The sequence below is a fragment of the Hemiscyllium ocellatum genome, chromosome 32 (genome assembly GCF_020745735.1).
Source record: "Hemiscyllium ocellatum isolate sHemOce1 chromosome 32, sHemOce1.pat.X.cur, whole genome shotgun sequence".
In the NCBI taxonomy this organism is placed as follows: domain Eukaryota; kingdom Metazoa; phylum Chordata; class Chondrichthyes; order Orectolobiformes; family Hemiscylliidae; genus Hemiscyllium; species Hemiscyllium ocellatum.
In genome coordinates, this window is record NC_083432.1 from 35,366,132 (window position 1) to 35,383,454 (window position 17,323).

The following is a 17,323-nucleotide window of genomic DNA, read 5'->3' on the forward strand; positions in this document are numbered from 1 at the left end:
CTGGTGGAACTACAACGTGAATGCCAAACAGTGGAAGCAGCATATCACGGACAGAGCTAAGCAGTCCCATAACGCATGGATGACATCTAAATTCTGCAGTCCTGCAACATCCATGGTGTTGACAATTAAACACCTGACAGGAGATGGGGCTTCACAATTTTATTTTTTAATTCACTCATAGGATGTGAGCAGTGCAGGCTGTCCAGCATTTATTACCTGTCCTTAGCTGGCCTTGAACTAAGGGCTTATGCCCAAAACGTCAAATCTCCTGCTCCTTGGATGCTGCCTGACCTGCTGCGCTTTTCCAGCAACACATTTTCAGCTCTGATCTCCAGCATCTGCAGACCTCACTTTCTCCTTGAACTAAGTGGCTTGCTAGGCTATTTCAGAGGGCAATTGAGAATCAACCACATTGCTATGGATTAGATTAGACTTACAGTGTGGAAACAGGCCCTTCGGCCCAACAAGTCCACACCGACCCGCCGAAGCGCAACCCACCCATACCCCTACATTTACCCCTTACCTAACACTACGGGCAATTTAGCTTGGCCAATTCACCTGACCCGCACATCTTTGTGACTGTGGGAGGAAACCGGAGCACCCGGAGGAAACCCACGCAGACATGGGGAGAACGTGCAAACTCCACACAGTCAGTCGCCTGAGTCGGGAATTGAACCCGGGTCTACAGGCGCTGTGAGGCAGCAGTGCTAACCACTGTGCCACCGTGCCGCCCACAATTGCTATGGATCTGGAGCCACATGTTGGCCAGGCCAGATGAGGATGGCAGATTTCCTTCCCTGAAGGACATTAGTGAATCAGTTGGGATTTTCTGACAATCACCTTCACATCCACTGTCAGAAAATAGGGATGGGCAATAAATGCTGGTCTGGCCAGTGATGTCTCACATTGCAAGAATAATATAAAAGGATGTCAACCTATGACTTCTGACCAAAAAAAATCCAAATTTTTTCTGCTGCTGTTGAAGACAAACTTGACCAGATGCAATCCTACTCGTTCATAAAATCGCAGAGTAGCACACCTTTGAAGGCAGTGATTATCAGGTATTCCTAACTGTACATGTCAGTGGGCGATGTCAAGACTATCACCTCACGGGTGTGCACTGCATTCCCCTCCAATCCTGCCCTCTGATACACCAATATGGCATCAAGAAGGAACAGCAGATACATAGCCCCATCCAAACATAAAATAATTGAGATTGTAGAGCACTCAAATAGTTGCAAAGCAGCTACAGAATTCAAGATACGGAGAAGCAAATTAGGGATTGCAGGAAGCTTTTAGGCAGACAGCAAAGAATAATTTTTTTATATGTAAAATATGCAAACAGAAGAAAACCATTGGGAGAAAATGAAGTCAAAGAAACATCAAAGAAAATTGCCAGATTAGACTTTATCTGAATGAATCTTTTGTCCCAAAACAAGCAAAATAATTAGGCACTGAGGGCTTCAAAGTTAGCCATGGATGATGCACCAGCTTTATGATAAGAATCAATTTTGTACTGTGACATAAGACCAAAGTTTCACAATTTTAAATATAATTCATTAATTAAAATACTCTTTAGGCCTGTTTGCAAGCCAGCCCATTTGTACTATGTGTTGATTGGCCAGTAAGTAGACTGTGATTGATAGAAGCAATGCCATGGAGAATGCAGTTGACAATATTAAATTACTGTTTCTTGTGAATTGTCCTGATGAGTGCAAAAAGTTTTAGTGTAATGTGCCTTTTTTCAACAGAGCACAAGTAAAATACCTTTTGGTACCTTTCGAACTAATTTTAGTGTGGGAAGCTGACAGGAACAGTCTCTGACCTCCTAACAACTCTGTGATGGTGAGACCCTGGGAGCAGGTGGCTTTCAATTCCTCAAACCCATGGAGAAGCTGACCCCGTACTTTCTGGCTAAACTTTTAGTCTTGGAAACAGGTATTGCGATGAGTACAGATGATAATCTAGATGCTGAAGATTAAGAAGCCATTTTATGGGTAGATACAGTAAAATTATTTGCTTTGATAGGGGAATACCGAACAAGCAGACAAAATCTTAAAATTTGAGCTGGATAGTTTTTCTACACAAAGGGTAGAATGTACTCCCCCAAAGATTATGGATGTTGGGTTAATTGAAATTTTCAAAATTGAGATTCATAGACTGTTGTTTGTTAAGGTTAGCAAGGACGAGGGAGTAAAAATGGCAAATCAACCACCTCAAGGGCTTGTTGTGACACCAAGGTCTTACCAGACCATAGGGGTTGCTCTCTCATCAGAGAGAAGCAACTGGTGGCAATTCATCCTGAGTGTCACCAGACCTCAGGCAAGGGAAGAGGTTGAGGTCTTTTATGGTGATCTCAAATCAGTGATGGGAATTGAACCGACACTGTTAGTATCACACTACTCTGTGAGCCAACAATCCAACCAACTGAGCTAGACCAATTCCCAGCTGGGGGCATTCAATGGCCAATTCCTGTCTTTATTATTGTTTGTCACAGTGACAGAAACATGATCAACTCACCTGTTGCTTCTGTGCAGGCTCACTCTGTAGAGAAAATATAAGGAATTCTCAAGCATTTGTACTCAACGAAACTGCATCACTTTCAATATTGAATGAAGTCACTTCAAAGAAATTGACTCACCTGATCAGCAGATTCCATTGAAATTTATGGAGTCTCCACGCCACAAACGTGCTACAAAAGGACAAAGTTTCACATTAAACTCCTGCAGGATATGTTGCTGATGCTACTCAGAGTTTTTTAAACTGTAAAAACTAACTACATTTGGCTTACATTGGTGTGAAACTAAGTGTAAGAATAAAGAAGGCTAGTGCTATATAAACACATTAATATTTTCGCTACTATTATTGTTGTCATTGTTTGATTTAAAGATTTTTGTTAACCAAAAGTATTAAGAGATTTGGGACAAAGGCAGATGTATTGAGTTAGATTGCAAATCCATCATGATTTCATTTTAATGATAGAACAGGTTTGACGGGCCAAATGGCTTCCTCCAGTTATGATGTCCTTTTCCAGGTCTATCAGAATTCTGTTCCCCAATTTACTCCTCCTCCTCTTTCCTGAAGGATAACTCGATGGAGTACAGCCCCATGTGAATCAATAGCCCTCCCGAACCTCCCATCACATGGCATTCTTCTTCTGTGGTTTTCTGTTACTTCCTAGCTCACGAGCATTGCAGCCACATTAAACGCTCAAACTGGGATCAGGGATCAAAACTGGATCTATGTTAAGTTTTATAACTTGGTGGCTCAACACAGACTTTCGCACTTGGGGAAACACTAGCCCATATGGTACTGACCCAGGTATGTGATTCACCCAAACCACCTGCAGCAGCCAATTTTTGATATTTAATATTTCAAGTGATTGATAAGATTCTACACAGATTCCACTAGCAGTTTTTAATCACATGAATAGTGATTTTGAGTATTATAATCCAGGTTGGCTGAAACTGAAAACTTTGGCAGTGCTTGAAGGACCTGAGCACAAAGCTTAGCCCCAAAGTAATAGTGAATTTATCTGTCCCCTATATCAATGAATTGAACAGTCCAATCCAGATAGCTGGGCAATATACTTAATCAAAAGTAAGGTTCCAGTGGAGGAATTGATCTCTAATATTCTTTTCAAGCGCAGTGCGTGTTGAAGTATTGAAGTAAAATTTCAATCAGACTATTAGAACATGCACAGCCATTAACTGAAAGAAATATTAATTTTGAATTTAAAATTTGACGTGCATCTTGTCCTCCTTGATATTAATCAAGCCTTGAATCCATCCAGGTCTTTAAATAGGAATTAGCTTCTAGATTAGTCATCTGAGACTGGAAAGGTTCAGCAGAGATTATGATAATTAAGACAATAAACTTAATTTTATTCTCAAAAACATAAAAACAAGGATTATTATGCAGTCAAATTTAAGAAAACCACTGAACTCTGCAGTAATAGGAACAGTGGCAATACAACTGGTAACAAAGAATGTGTGCAGTATTCCTACTTTTGCTTCCACAGTATTGACAGAATCACATTCTCCCTTAAGTAGATATTACCTTCTGGTAATGGTAACATCCCACGTGATTTCACATTGTGGCTGGAGATGTTCTCATACTTTGCTGTATGCAATTCAGTAGATTAACAATACAAACATTTGATGTACACTATTGATAACACTGGCAATTGCCAACAGGGCCTAGCAAGGCTGTTCGGTTTCTTTATTCAGATATTTCGCCTCCTTACTTCTCAAGTTTTTATACAAAATTAGCTTTCCTCAATGTTTAAAAATTAATTGATGCATTGTGGGCAACGCAGGCTATGTTAGCATTTATTGCCCATCTCTAGTTGCCCTTGAAGGTGGTGGTTAGCAGCTTCCCAGACCCATTGCACTCCAGGTGCTGTACCCATAAAGCTGTAAAGGAGGGAATTATGGGATTTTAACACAGCAACATGGAAGGAACAGTGATATAAATCTAAATCATGGTGAGTGGCTTACAGGGGGACCTTGCAGGTGGTAATGTTGCTCTGTATCTGCTGCCCTTGACCTTTGACATGTAGTAGTCCTGGGCTTGGAAAGTCTCTAAGGAGACTTGTTAAATTTCTGCAGTGCATTCTGCAGGTGGTACACAGTGTAGCTACTGTTTGTTATTGGATTTAGTGCCACTCAAGTAGGCTGCTTTGGCTTACATAGTGCCAAGCATCTCGAGCATTGTTGGAGTTGCACCATTGAGGCAAATAGGGAGTATTCATCATACTGCTGACTAGTATTTTGCAGATGGCGGACAGGCTTGGGCAGTCAGGAAGAGAATTACTCATTTTTGGATCCTGAGCCTTTCACTTGTTCTTATCTTCACAGTATTTATGATGCTTCAATGGTGACTTCCAAGATGTTGACAGTGGGTGTTTCAAAACATATAATGCAATTGAATGCCAAGGGGCAATGATTCGATTCTTTGTTGTTGGAGATGGTCATTGTAAACCACTTCAGTGGTGTGAATGTTACTTGCCACTTGTCAGTCCAAATCTGGAGATTGTTCAGGTCTTATTGCATTTAGATATAGGACTGTTTCAGTATCTAAGCAAATGGTGCGGAACATTGTGTAGTCATCAGCAAACATCCCCATTTCTGACCTTATGGTGGATGGAAGGTTATTGATGAAGCAGCTGAGATATTTGGGCTTAGGACATTACCGTGAGGAGCTCCTGCAGAGATGGTTCATGTTTTACAATTGCAAAGTAAAACCAAACATGGCCAAAGTGAGTTATTAAACCGCACATATTGGGAAAATCCATCTAATTCCTGGGGAGGAGTTTTACACTTTCCTGCTGGCCAGGTTTGCAAGTGGGACGGACTGAAAAATTCCCTGGAATTTCAAAGTTAAAAATCACACAATACCAGGTTATAAACCAACAGGTTCAACTGCTCCACAGCTACCTGATGAAGGAGCAGCTATTGCTTCCAAGTAAACTTATTGGCCTATAACCTGGTGTTATGTGCTTTTTAACTTTGTCCATTCCAGTCCAACACTGGCTCCTCCACAGCCTGGAATTTCAAAGGGAATTTTGGTTGACAACAGGAGGATGGAGGGGGAAATGACCAATTACCAATGACAAAGATTTTCTGCCTGCCAACAACCACATGATTGGTTCTCAGGTAGCTGAACAGGTAGAGGTAGGCCTTCAGCCCACCATCAGCTGAGGAGCTCCCTCTCTGTTCTGCACAGCAAAGCACTTTAATAGAGGCATACAACATGGATCCTTCACCTACCAGATCTATGCCGATAATTAGTATATACCTCAATTAGATCCCTACTCAGCTTCCCCTGCTGCAAGGAAAGCAAACCCAGCCTAGCCAGTCTTTCTTATAACTAAGACTTTCCATCTGAGGCAACACTGGGATAAATCTCCTCTGCATCCTTTCATGTCCTTCTGACAACATGGAGAAAAGTAATTTACCTTTGGGTCAGCAGTTGCTGTAAACTGTGAGTTTTAGTTAATAAGATTCTGGGTAATTCAAGATGGAGGAAAGGAAAACTTTTTGGCTGCGACAGGCTGCTCCTTTTTTGAGGTATTTTTGGTGGTGGCGGTGATTTCCTCGCATTCCAAGAGCAGCAATTACAGTTTTCTATGCTGTTGCATTGTTTTGGAACTTTGGAGGAAAAAAACAAGTCAAAACAACAGCACTTTTAAAATGGAGAGGAACAGAAAAAAGCAGCACATGGTGAGGTCAGTGCAGGAGAGAGAGAGAGAGAAAAAAAACCACAATGCTAACTGACACAACAGTGAACCTGCGCAGTTGAATTCATGTATCACTGGACATCAGAGTGCATCTGGGAAAATTAACAAACAGTAAAATTCACAACTAGTCTTGGAGGAACCTGCTTGGGAGAGGTCACAGCACAGAAACATAAGTGAATATTTTTAGGTGTGGTCTTACGGCAAGTCTGCAGTAGTGAGCAGAGTGGGTTCTTTCTAGATTATATGTTTTATTGAGATAGGTCTCTTGATTAAACTTAAAAATATAAGCTGTAAGTATTAAGTTTGCCTGGAGCAGTGTTTTGTACAGGAATAAGACAGTGCTAATTTTTGGATCTAGATTGGAAGAAGCAAAAATGGCCTTTAGTAGAATGATATGGTTTTCTTGTCAGATGTGGGAATTTAGGGAAAGTTTACACGTTACTGAGGATTATATCTGCAATAAATGCCGTTGATTGTGAACCCTATCAGATTGAATGGATCAGTTGGAGAGATAGTTAGTGGCAATGAGGAATTTACAAGAGCAAGGGGATGTAATGGATGACAGTTATGGGAAGGAAGAAAAGTTGCAGATACAGGCACATAGATGGGTTAACTCCAGGAAAGGTAAGAGAGGTAGGCAGGTAGTGCAGGAGTCTTCTGTGGCTATCCCCATTTCAAACAAGTATTGGAAAATGTAGGAGGTGATGGATTCTCAAGGGAATGTAGCATGAACAGCCAAGTTTCTGGTACTGAGACTGGCTCTAATGCAATGAGGGATTTGTCAAGTTCCAAGAGATCAATTGTGTTAGGGGACTCTCTGCCCGGAGGCACAGAAAAACGTTTCTATGGCCAGCAGCGCAAAATCAGAATGGTGTGTTGCTTCCCTGGGGCCAGGATCAAGGATGTCTCAGAGAGGGTGCAGAATGTTCTCAAGGGAAGAGGGACAAGCAGGAAGTCATTGTACACCTTGGAGCCAATGACATAGGAAGGGAAAAGGATGAGATTCTGAAGGGAGAACATGGAGAGTTAGGCAGGAATTTAAAAAGGAGATCCTTGAGAGTAGTAATATTTGGATTACTCCTGGGCTAGTGAGGGTAGGAACAGGAGAGAAGAGCAGATGAATACATGGCTGAGGAGCTGGTATATGAGAGAAGGATTCACACTTTTGGATCATTAGAATCTCTTGAGGGTACAAATGACCTGTACAAGAAAGACGGATTGCACCTAAGTTGGAAGGGGACAAGTATATTGGCAGGGAGATTTGCTAGAGCTGCTCAGGAAGATTTAAACTTGTAAAGTGAGGTGGGGGGGACCCAGGGAGATAGTGAGGAAAAAGATCAATCTGAGACTGGTACAGTTGATTAAAGAAGATAGTCAAACAATCAGGGCAGGCAGGGACAAAGGACAGAACAAGGTAGGACTGATAAAGTAAACTGCATTTATTTTAATGTAAGAGGCCTAACAGGGAAGGCAGATGAACTCCGGGCATGGTAAGGAACAGGGAATTGGGATATCATAGCAATCACAGAAACGTGGCTCAGGAATGGACAGGACTGGTAGCGTAATGTTCCAGGATACAAATGCTGCAAGAAGGACAGAAAGGGAGGCAACAGAGGCGGGGGAGTGGCGTTTTTGATAAGGGATAGCATTACAGTTGTACTAAGGGAGGATATTCCTGGAAATATATCCAGGCAAGTTATTTGGTTAAACTAAGAAATGAGAAATGGTGACCACCTTATTGGGATTGTATTATAGACCCCCTATCGGAAGGATGTTGTGAAACTTGAAAGGGTTCAGAAAAGACTGACAAGGATGTTGCCAGGGTTGGAGGATTTGAACTATGGGAAAGGATGAATAGGCTGGGGCTGTTTTCCCTGGAGCATCAGAAGCTGAGGGGTGACCTCATAGAGATTTATAAATCATGAGGGGTATGGATAGGATAAATAGACTAAGTCTCTTCCCTGGAGTAGGGGAGTTCAGAACTAGAGGGCATAAGTTTAGTGTGAATAGTTAAAGATTAAGAAGAGACCTAAGGGGCAACTTTTTCACGCAGAGAGTGGTATGTGTATGGAATGAGCTTCCAGAGGAAGTGGTGGAGGCTGGTACAATTGCAACATTTAAAAGGCGTCTGGATGGATATATGAATAGGAAGGGTTCGGAGGGATATGAGCCAGTTGCTGGCAGGTGGGACTAGATTGGGTTGGGATATCTGGTTGGCATTAAAGTGTTGGACCGAAGGTCTGTTTTTGTGCTGTACATCTCTATGACTCTTTGTCAAAGATCTTTTAGTCGTGAACCAGCCGCTCTGTGTCTCGTGCAAATCAGTGGAAGCATCCAGAGAAGGGCAGCACGAGAAACATACAAATCATCTCAGCAGTTGAGGACAGGGACTCCTGAACTGCTTTCATTGTGACTTCTCCAGCTCTAACTCACATATTTGTTATCTGTTTCTATGTGTATATGTATGTGTAATTATGTGTATTCTTGTGTGTGTGTGTGTGTGTGTGTGTGTAAAAGAGGGAGTTTCCAAGGATTTGGAGTTTTAATTGTTTATCTGTAGTTAGAGTGCAAATACTAGTAATGAATTGTATTTGTTATTAAGGGCCTGATGTGACCTCCTCTATACTGGGGAGACGGGCCGCCTACTTGCGGAACGTTTCAGAGAACACCTCTGGGACCCCTGGACCAACCAACCCAACCACCCAGTGGCTCAACACTTTAACTCCCCCTCCCACTCCACCAAGGACATGCAGGTCCTTGGACTCCTCCATCGCCAGACCATAACAACATGACGGTTGGAGGAAGAGCGCCTCATCTTCCGCCTGGGAACCCTCCAACCACAAGGGATGAACTCAGATTTCTCCAGTTTCCTCATTTCCCCTCCCCCCACCTTGTCTCAGTCAAATCCCTCGAACTCAGCACCGCCTTCCTAACTTGCAATCTTCTCCCTGACCCCTCCGCCCCCACCCCACTCCGGCCTATCACCCTCACCTTGACCTCCTTCCACCTATCACATCTCCATCGCCCCTCCCCCAAGTCCCTCCTCCCTACCTTTTATCTTAGCCTGCTGGACACACTTTCCTCATTCCTGATGAATTTCCTGTTCCTTGGATGCTGCCTGACCTGCTGTGCTTTTCCAGCAACACATTTTCAGCGCTGATCACCAGCATCTGCAGTCCTCACTTTCTCCTCCATTAAGTGCAGTTACTTAGTCTGTGCTTTATATTAGTCTAGGTCTGAAAATCAGGTAAATTAGGCAATCACTGTGTACTTTTTAAAACTTTGTGATGATTTCAGGAATAGTGGGGCTTGATCCTGATCACAGAGAGGCGTGACAACTTTTATAAGGTTGTCATTCTTTGGGATTAATTAAGAGGATTGTGTGCCCAGTTATGAACTCTGACAGATAGCCTGGTTGGTTTGAATTTTTAAGAGATAATGACCACAGATGCCTTAACTGAGAAGGGGGCACATAATCTTTACATTTGGAGATAATGGCAGTAACCCATGTGCTAACAATGAATGTCCAAAGTTATGAGAAAGCACTAGGAATGTTGGGTTGTCAATAGTTGTCCTTCAAATTGTCAATTCAGTTCAAAATTCAGGAAGTATTGAGCTCTCAAGAAAACATGGACACAATAGTCGTGTGATTCATATTCTATAGACATAGGCTTTGAGAGGGAACGGGTTTCTGAGATATCCCTGAAAACCCACAAACACAGTTGACTGTCAGGATCCAGGGTAGAGAGGGCAATTATAGCTCTAAGATCTGTAGTCCACTATACAGGAAATGTGGCTGAGAGCTCACACTCAGACTGAAAGGGTCATGTCTGTGGAAATTTGAAATGAGCCTAGAAGATTCACCGAGCTTTAGTTGAAGGAAGATGTTTGCAGGCAAACCTACTAAGAAAGACAGTTCTGCATCTTAAAGCTTCCATTCTGGGAGAAGATGGGAAAACCAGTGACAGGAGACAAGAATCATTTCAGATTGATTTGGGGAGAATTGAATTTTTAGCTAAAGCACAGTATAACCTGTACCTCACAACAGGAATTTTCGGTATTGACAAACATTCTGTCGTACAGTTGAAAGTATAAATTGCCTACAAAATGAGTGCTTAGTTAATAGTATTTTTGGTTCGTTGAAGTAAACATCTTAGAGTCATGGAGTCATACAGCCTGGAAACTGGTCCAAACATAATTCCAAACTATACTAGTCCCACCTGTTTGCTACTGGCCCATTAATCTTTCCTATTCATGTACTTATACAAATGTCATTTAAATATTATAATTGTGCCCACATCCACCACTTAACAAATGAAATCTTGCCAATTTTTCAACTATTAACTATCTTTAAGGAATGGTAACATTATCAGAGATCCTTAATGCAGGTGTTTGTACAGTTTCTAATCAATCTGCTCCCAAGTGTTATTACACATCTCTGCAGCAGGGAGGGACACACCTAGGTCTCCAGACAAGGTCACCACCACTGTGCCACAAGAGCCTTAATGCGATGTTTAAATATGAGTACTGAATAGTTTAATATTCTGTTGATACTCCCCCACCAGCTATTTGGAGGGTAGCTGTTGTCCACAGAAACATAACCCCAGCCCAGGATTAACATCTGCAGATGAGACATTTGTTTATCCGTGGGCAACAGGATATGGTGAATGGGTGAGGGAAATAAAGAGATAGGAAAATAGAATGACCAAAAATACCGCGAGTGAAGAGGAAATGTGAGAGCGAGGGGTAGGGAACAGAGAACACCCCATGGAGGATGGCAAAACCCAGAAACTCCATTCTACGGTGTTTTATATTAAATGTTAAAAATCACACAACAGCAGGTTATATTAAAGAATTGACCATTTTAGTTATGAAATGCAATGGGAAACAAAACAAAGGTGAAGATTAGTAAACAAAACGGCAGCATGTTTATTTATGCCTTTTTCGACTTTAAACACACGTAGGTTACAAAATGTTACATTAAAATAACGACCAACGGAAACATATTTAGTTCTAACATCGATAACTCCTACATTTTATCAAACATGACAACCATTACTTTCACTTTCGTTTCTTTGGCAAGCACATCGAAATGATCATTGCTTCCCAATGTGTGTCCCCCAAAATTAAAATTTCCTCCTTCATTGCAGAACACAAGACCATAAACCCCATCTCAAAAAAAAAGTTAATTGCCTCTTTTCCAACTACTAGCGGAAAGCCTTTAAATTTTGATCTTTCTCTCGTCTAGATTTCGCGGTGTTTACTAAAGGAAAGATATCAACGGCAATAGTTTTGCCAAACTTTTCACGATTGGAAAAGTCGAGGAGAAATGGGAAGACCACAAGATCTTACCGTGAAAATCAGCTCTGACTGCACAGGAGAGCAGCAACTCTGGTCAATTCCGGCTTCCAGTCTAGAACCACCCGCTTTACTGGAAACTGAAACTTACTGCTTTGCAGTAATCCGGGAACAACAATCCGAAAGCACACAGTGAAAGGCTCGAACTTGGTTGGAGATTTAAACCGAGGTGTCCCCTCAATGCACTACATGCTGTTTCATGCAAGATTACTGATGTCAGCCCATCTCTGTAACCTGTGATATTTATTCCTCACATTCCTGAAGAAGGGCTCATGCCGGAAACATCGATTTTCCTGCTCCTTGGATGCTGCCTGACCTGCTGCGCTTTTCCAGCAACACATTTTCAGCTCATTCCTCACAGTCCCCCAAGGTCACTTCTTGTGAAGGATGTAAATAAATACTGCAGAGGTTGTAGGGTCAGGAGCAGAGCTTTTGAGTTCCGACTATTAGGCAAAAGAACCAAGGATGACATGAGAGACACAGGAGGAGGCAATTCAGCCCCTCCAGCCTGCTCCGCCATTCTAGATCACATCTGCCTTTATCGGTTAGAGTATTGAGTACAGGAATTGGGAGGTCATGTTGTGGCTGTAGAGGACATTGGTTAGGTCACTTGTGGAATACTATGCAGTTCTGGTCTCCCTCCTATCAGAAGGATAGAGTCATAGAGATCTACAGCATAAAAACAGACACTTGCATCCAATTCGTCCATACCAAACAGATATCCTAACCGAAAGAGAAAATGCTGGAAAATCTCAACAGGTCTGGCAGCATCTGTAAGGAGAGAAAAGAGCTGACATTTTGAGTCTAACTGACCCTTTGTCAAAGACTCAAAATGTCAGCTCTTTTCTCTCCTTACAGATGCTACCAGACCTGTTGAGATTTTCCAGCATTTTCTTTTGGTTTCAGATTCCAGCATCCGCAGTAATTTGCTGATATCCTAACCTAATCTAGTCCCATTTGCAAGCACTTGACTCATATCCCTCTGAACCTTCCTATTCATACACCCATCCAGATACTTTTTAAATGGAAACAGATCCTTCGGTCCAACCTGTCCATGCCGACCAGATATCCCAACACAATCTAATCCCACCCGCCAGCAACTGGCTCATATCCCTCCAAACCCTTCCTATTCATATACCCATCTAAATGCCTCTTAAATGTTTCAATTGTACCAGCCTCTACCACTTCCACTGACAGCTCATTCCATAACCGTACCTCACTCTGTGCGAAAAGGTTGCCCCTTAGATCTCTTTTACTTGAAATGGTTCAGAAAAGATTTACAAGGATGTTGCCAGGGTTGGAAGATTTGAGCTGTAAGAAGAGGCTGAATAGGCTGGGGCTGTTTTCCCTGGAACGTGGGAACTGAGGACTAACTTTATAGAGGTTTATAAAATCATGAGGGGCATAGATAAGATAAATAGACAAAGTATTTTCCCTGGGGTGGGGAAAGGGTTAGAGTTAGGGTGAGGGGAAAAATGTAAAAGGGATCAAAGGGGCAACTGTTTCACACAGAGGGTGGTACGTGTGTGGAATGAGCTGCCAGAGGAAGTGGTGGAGGCTAGAACAATTACAACATTTAAAAGGCATCTGGATGGGTGTATGAATAGGAAGGGTTTAGAGGGATATGAGTCAAGTGCTGCCAGACCTGTTGAGTCAAATGGGACTAGATTAGGTTAGAATATCTGTTTGGCATGGACGAATTGGATGCAAGTGTCTGTTTTTGTGCTGTACATTTCTATGACTCTAAGAGCATTATCTCAGCTCCATTTTGTCACACTAACCCCACAATCCATTAGTAATTTGCAAGCTATCAATTTCTGTCTTGAATACACAGACTGAAATGCCATAGTGCATGGTGAAGAAATGTGGCACCTCAGCCTTTAATGGTTTCCCTTAGTTTGAAGTTGTGTCCACTGGGTCTAAATGTCTAATCCAAGAGAAACACCATTTCAGCATGTGTACTGTGTAGATCCTTAAGAATCTTATAACATTCAGTAACATCACCTCTTATTCTTGTAAACGCCCATTAATACAGGTCCAGTCTCCTCCTCATTCCCCGATCTAACCATCCTTGGAATTAGTCTGGTGAGCCTCCGTTACACCGACTCCATGGAACTAAACAGTTGGTCATTGAGCCTCATTAAGCCTTTCTGATCTCTGTATAACTGCCTTTGTTCCATATCCTTCAATAACTTTGGGCAACATAGACGTGTTAATCTCACATCTAAGATTTTTAAAAATCTAATGCATTAGTATTTATCAAGAAAAAGCTATTTAGTGCATCAAGTAGATAGGAGTACACTCCTGTCAGGATATGATTTCAATGTGGAGGTGCCAGTGTTGGAATTGGATGGACAAGGTAAGAACTGAAAATGTGTTGCTGGAAAAGCGCAGCAGGTCAGGCAGCATCCAAAGAGGAGAATAGCCCGAAACGTTGATTCTCCTGGTCTTTGGATGCTGACTGACCTGCTGGGCTTTTCCAGCAACACATTTTCAGCTCTGATCTCCAGCATCTGCAGTCCTCACTTTCTCCTTGGACAAGAAGTCACACAAGATCAGGTTATAGTCCAACAGGTTTATTTGAAATCACAAGCTTTCAGAGCGATGCCCCTTTGTCAGGTAAAGCACACAAGCACAGAATTTTTAGCTTAAAAATCACACAACACCAGGTTATAGTCCAACAGGTTTAATTGGAAGCACACTAGCTTTCAGAGCGACGCTCCTTCATCAGGTGATTGTGGAGGGCTCGATCCTAACACAGAATTTATAGTTAAAATTTACAGTGTGATGTAACTGAAATTATACATTGAAAAATTGATTGTTAAGCCTTTCATCTGTTAGAATACAGTGATAGTTTCATTTCTTTCATGTGTAAATCACAAAACCTTTTTTTAAAAAAGTTACATTCTCAGGTTAGCTGTTAACAATGGTGAATTAACACCATCGTTAACAGCTAACCCGAGAATGCAATTTTTTAAAAAAAAGGTTTTGTGATTTACACATGAAAGAAATGAAACTATCACTGTATTCTAACAGATGAAAGGCTTAACAGACAATCAATTTTTCAATGTATAATTTCAGTTACATCACACTGTGTTAGGATTGAGACCTCCACTATCACCTGATGAAGGAGCGTCGCTCTGAAAGCTAGTGTGCTTCCAATTAAACCTGTTGGACTATAACCTGGTGTTGTGTGATTTTTAACTTTGTACATTCCAGTCCAACAGCGGCATCTCCAAATCATGACAGAATTTCTAGGCAGAGAGATCAAAAGATAGTACAAATTGTTACGACACGATGGTAAACCTCTCTGTTAATTAAAGGAACACCCAAGGAAAGCTCATCTCGTCTTGTAATCTGTTAAAATATGAGTGACAGAGAACTCCCAAATTCCAGTATTTAAAGAAAATATCAATTTATTTTTAACTCTAAAAGTGAACATTAAACAACTGTTCACAACTCTAAGCTCCCCCACCCCAACCCCACCTTTCTCTTAACAGCTTATTATCTGCCTCCAACTCTATAACAATATGGTGTTCCAATAAGACACTTATTAAAATTACATCAACTTAATTTCAAAACCACAGCCGCTGTCATCTTCAGCGTCTGCTTCTTCTCGCTGTAGATCTCCCTGTGATGTCTTCTTTCTTTTTTCTGTGAATGTTTCATATGAAAAGGTATCTTTGATAGAATGTTTCAATGTCTTGGGTCTCTCTTGATGGCAGTTGCTCTAACTGCAATTTTCAAAATGTCTGCATTTTTATAATCCCAACATTGGATCACCTCATTGGTCGATGTTGACAAAACAATAAATTCTAACTCAATTAGGTTTAACTAATGATTTTAACTAATTGGTTAAATTAAAATTGCTGTCAAGACAGCAACCAACTCAGGTATGCATTTCACAGCCAAATGTTACAGGTTTTCAATTTTCTAGTACAGAGGAACTTCGATTACCCAAAGAAGATTTCAAGGCCCCACAAAAATGTTACATCAAAGGGGTAAGTGTATTCGATTTACTTGTACTGAAAAACATGTGAAAACACTGGCAAAAACAAAGAAGCACAAGCCATGGTAAATGCAGGGTTACAGGGACTGTGCAGGGATCTGGGTGGGGTGCACTTCAGTGGGTTGGCCACTTCCACATGTAGGGATTCTATGGTTCCACATTATGATCAGCAACACGCTTATTGCAATTGAAAATTAAAAACACAGAATGCTCAGAAATCCTTGCTCAGAAGGGCAGTAGGTAAATTTAATAATGGAACCTATTAGAATTTATTACCCGGGTATTTCCAATGTGTCAGAATTATAGCACATAGAATGGTAGTAGCACAGGTGCCTGAAGGGCTCATGCCCAAAACGTTGATTCTCCTGTTCCTTGGATGCTGCCTGACTTGCTGCACTTTTCCAGCAACACATTTTCAGCTCTGATCTCCAGCATCTGTAGTCCTCACTTTCTCCTAGAAGATTTTAACCTACTGCGAATCCTTACAAGGATGCCTTCCTTGAAGAAGCTCTCTTCCTCCCTCTACAAGGATTTCAAACAGACTAGCCTCCATCGCCAGACCATAGCAACACGACGGCTGGAGGAAGAGCGCCTCATCTTCCGCCTAGGAACCCTCCAACCACAAGGGATGAACTCAGACTTCTCCAATTTCCTCATTTCCCCTCCCCCCACCTTGTCTCAGTCCCAACTCTCGAATTCAGCACCACCTTCCTAACCTGCAATCTTCTTCCTGACCTCTCCACCCCCACCCCCACTCCGGCCTATCACCCTCACCTTAACCTCCTTCCACCAATCGCATTTCCAACGCCCCTCCTCCCTACCTTTTATCTTAGCCTACTTGGCACACTCTCCTCAACCTGAAGAAGGGCTCATGCCTGAAATGTCAATTCTCCTGCTCCTTGGATGCTACCTGACCTGCTGCGCTTTTCAAGCAACACATTTTCAGCTCAGATCTCCAGCATCTGCAGTCCTCACTTTCCCCCAATAGCACAGGTCATCCAGCTGATGTCTGTGCCAACTCTTAAGGGCAAGTCACCATGTGCTACTCCCCAACTTTTCTCTGTGACCCTGCAAATTGGCATCAAAAACACTTACAGTATATTCCAGATCCTATTGATTTGCTGCTTCAGAACTTCTTTTTAACTCCATTTCTTGTTTTGCCAATTCACTTCATCCTCTGGTTTTGATAGTTTCACGGACGGGGCAGTTTCTTCCTTTTGTCCCTATTCAGGCCACTCAATGTTGTGGCAGAGACTGCATCCCTATTGGCCAGGACATTGGGGTTCAATTGCCACCAGTCATGGAACTGTGTTACACTTAAACAGGTTGATTCCGATAATGATCGACTTTTCAAAGCTCAACTGCGTCATTGGACTCCAGGGCAAGTATAATCACAGCCAGAATTATCACCATGCTACACGTTTAGGGAAGAGTTTGAAGATTTTCAGTTCCTGTCATACCTTCTCAAAAAAAAATTGCATTTTCCTGTAGTTCTAATTAACATTGCTGCTTAGAACATTGGTGAGAATAATGCTTGGAGCCTTCAAGTAGTAATCAAATGTCGCTGATCAAGTTATGATCGCCATATTCATACAGCACAGAAACTGAGCCTGCAGTCCAAGTCATCCAGCCTGACCAGATATCCTAAACTGATCAAGTCCCATGTTCCTTCCAGAATTGTATCTGCATCTACCAGCCTCTCCAGCAGCCTAATT

At 42.0% G+C, this 17,323-nt stretch overlaps 1 protein-coding gene across 2 annotated transcripts in view; it reads right to left on the reverse strand.

Annotated features, from left to right (window-relative positions):
* ifi35 (interferon-induced protein 35) overlaps positions 1-11,693 on the reverse strand; it is a 36,749-nt gene extending 25,056 nt beyond the window's left edge. The window contains exons 1-3 of one of the 2 annotated variants that reach the window (XM_060848741.1): positions 11,594-11,693; positions 2,642-2,692; positions 2,521-2,544 (exon numbers count right to left, since the gene is read on the reverse strand). In XM_060848741.1, the coding sequence (XP_060704724.1) occupies positions 2,521-2,544; positions 2,642-2,659 (42 nt within the window). In that variant the 5' untranslated portion in view covers positions 2,660-2,692; positions 11,594-11,693. The remainder of the gene's footprint in view (positions 1-2,520; positions 2,545-2,641; positions 2,693-11,593) is intronic. The other variant, XM_060848742.1, reaches the window with a different exon arrangement.
* Between the last annotated feature and the right edge of the window lie 5,630 nt (positions 11,694-17,323).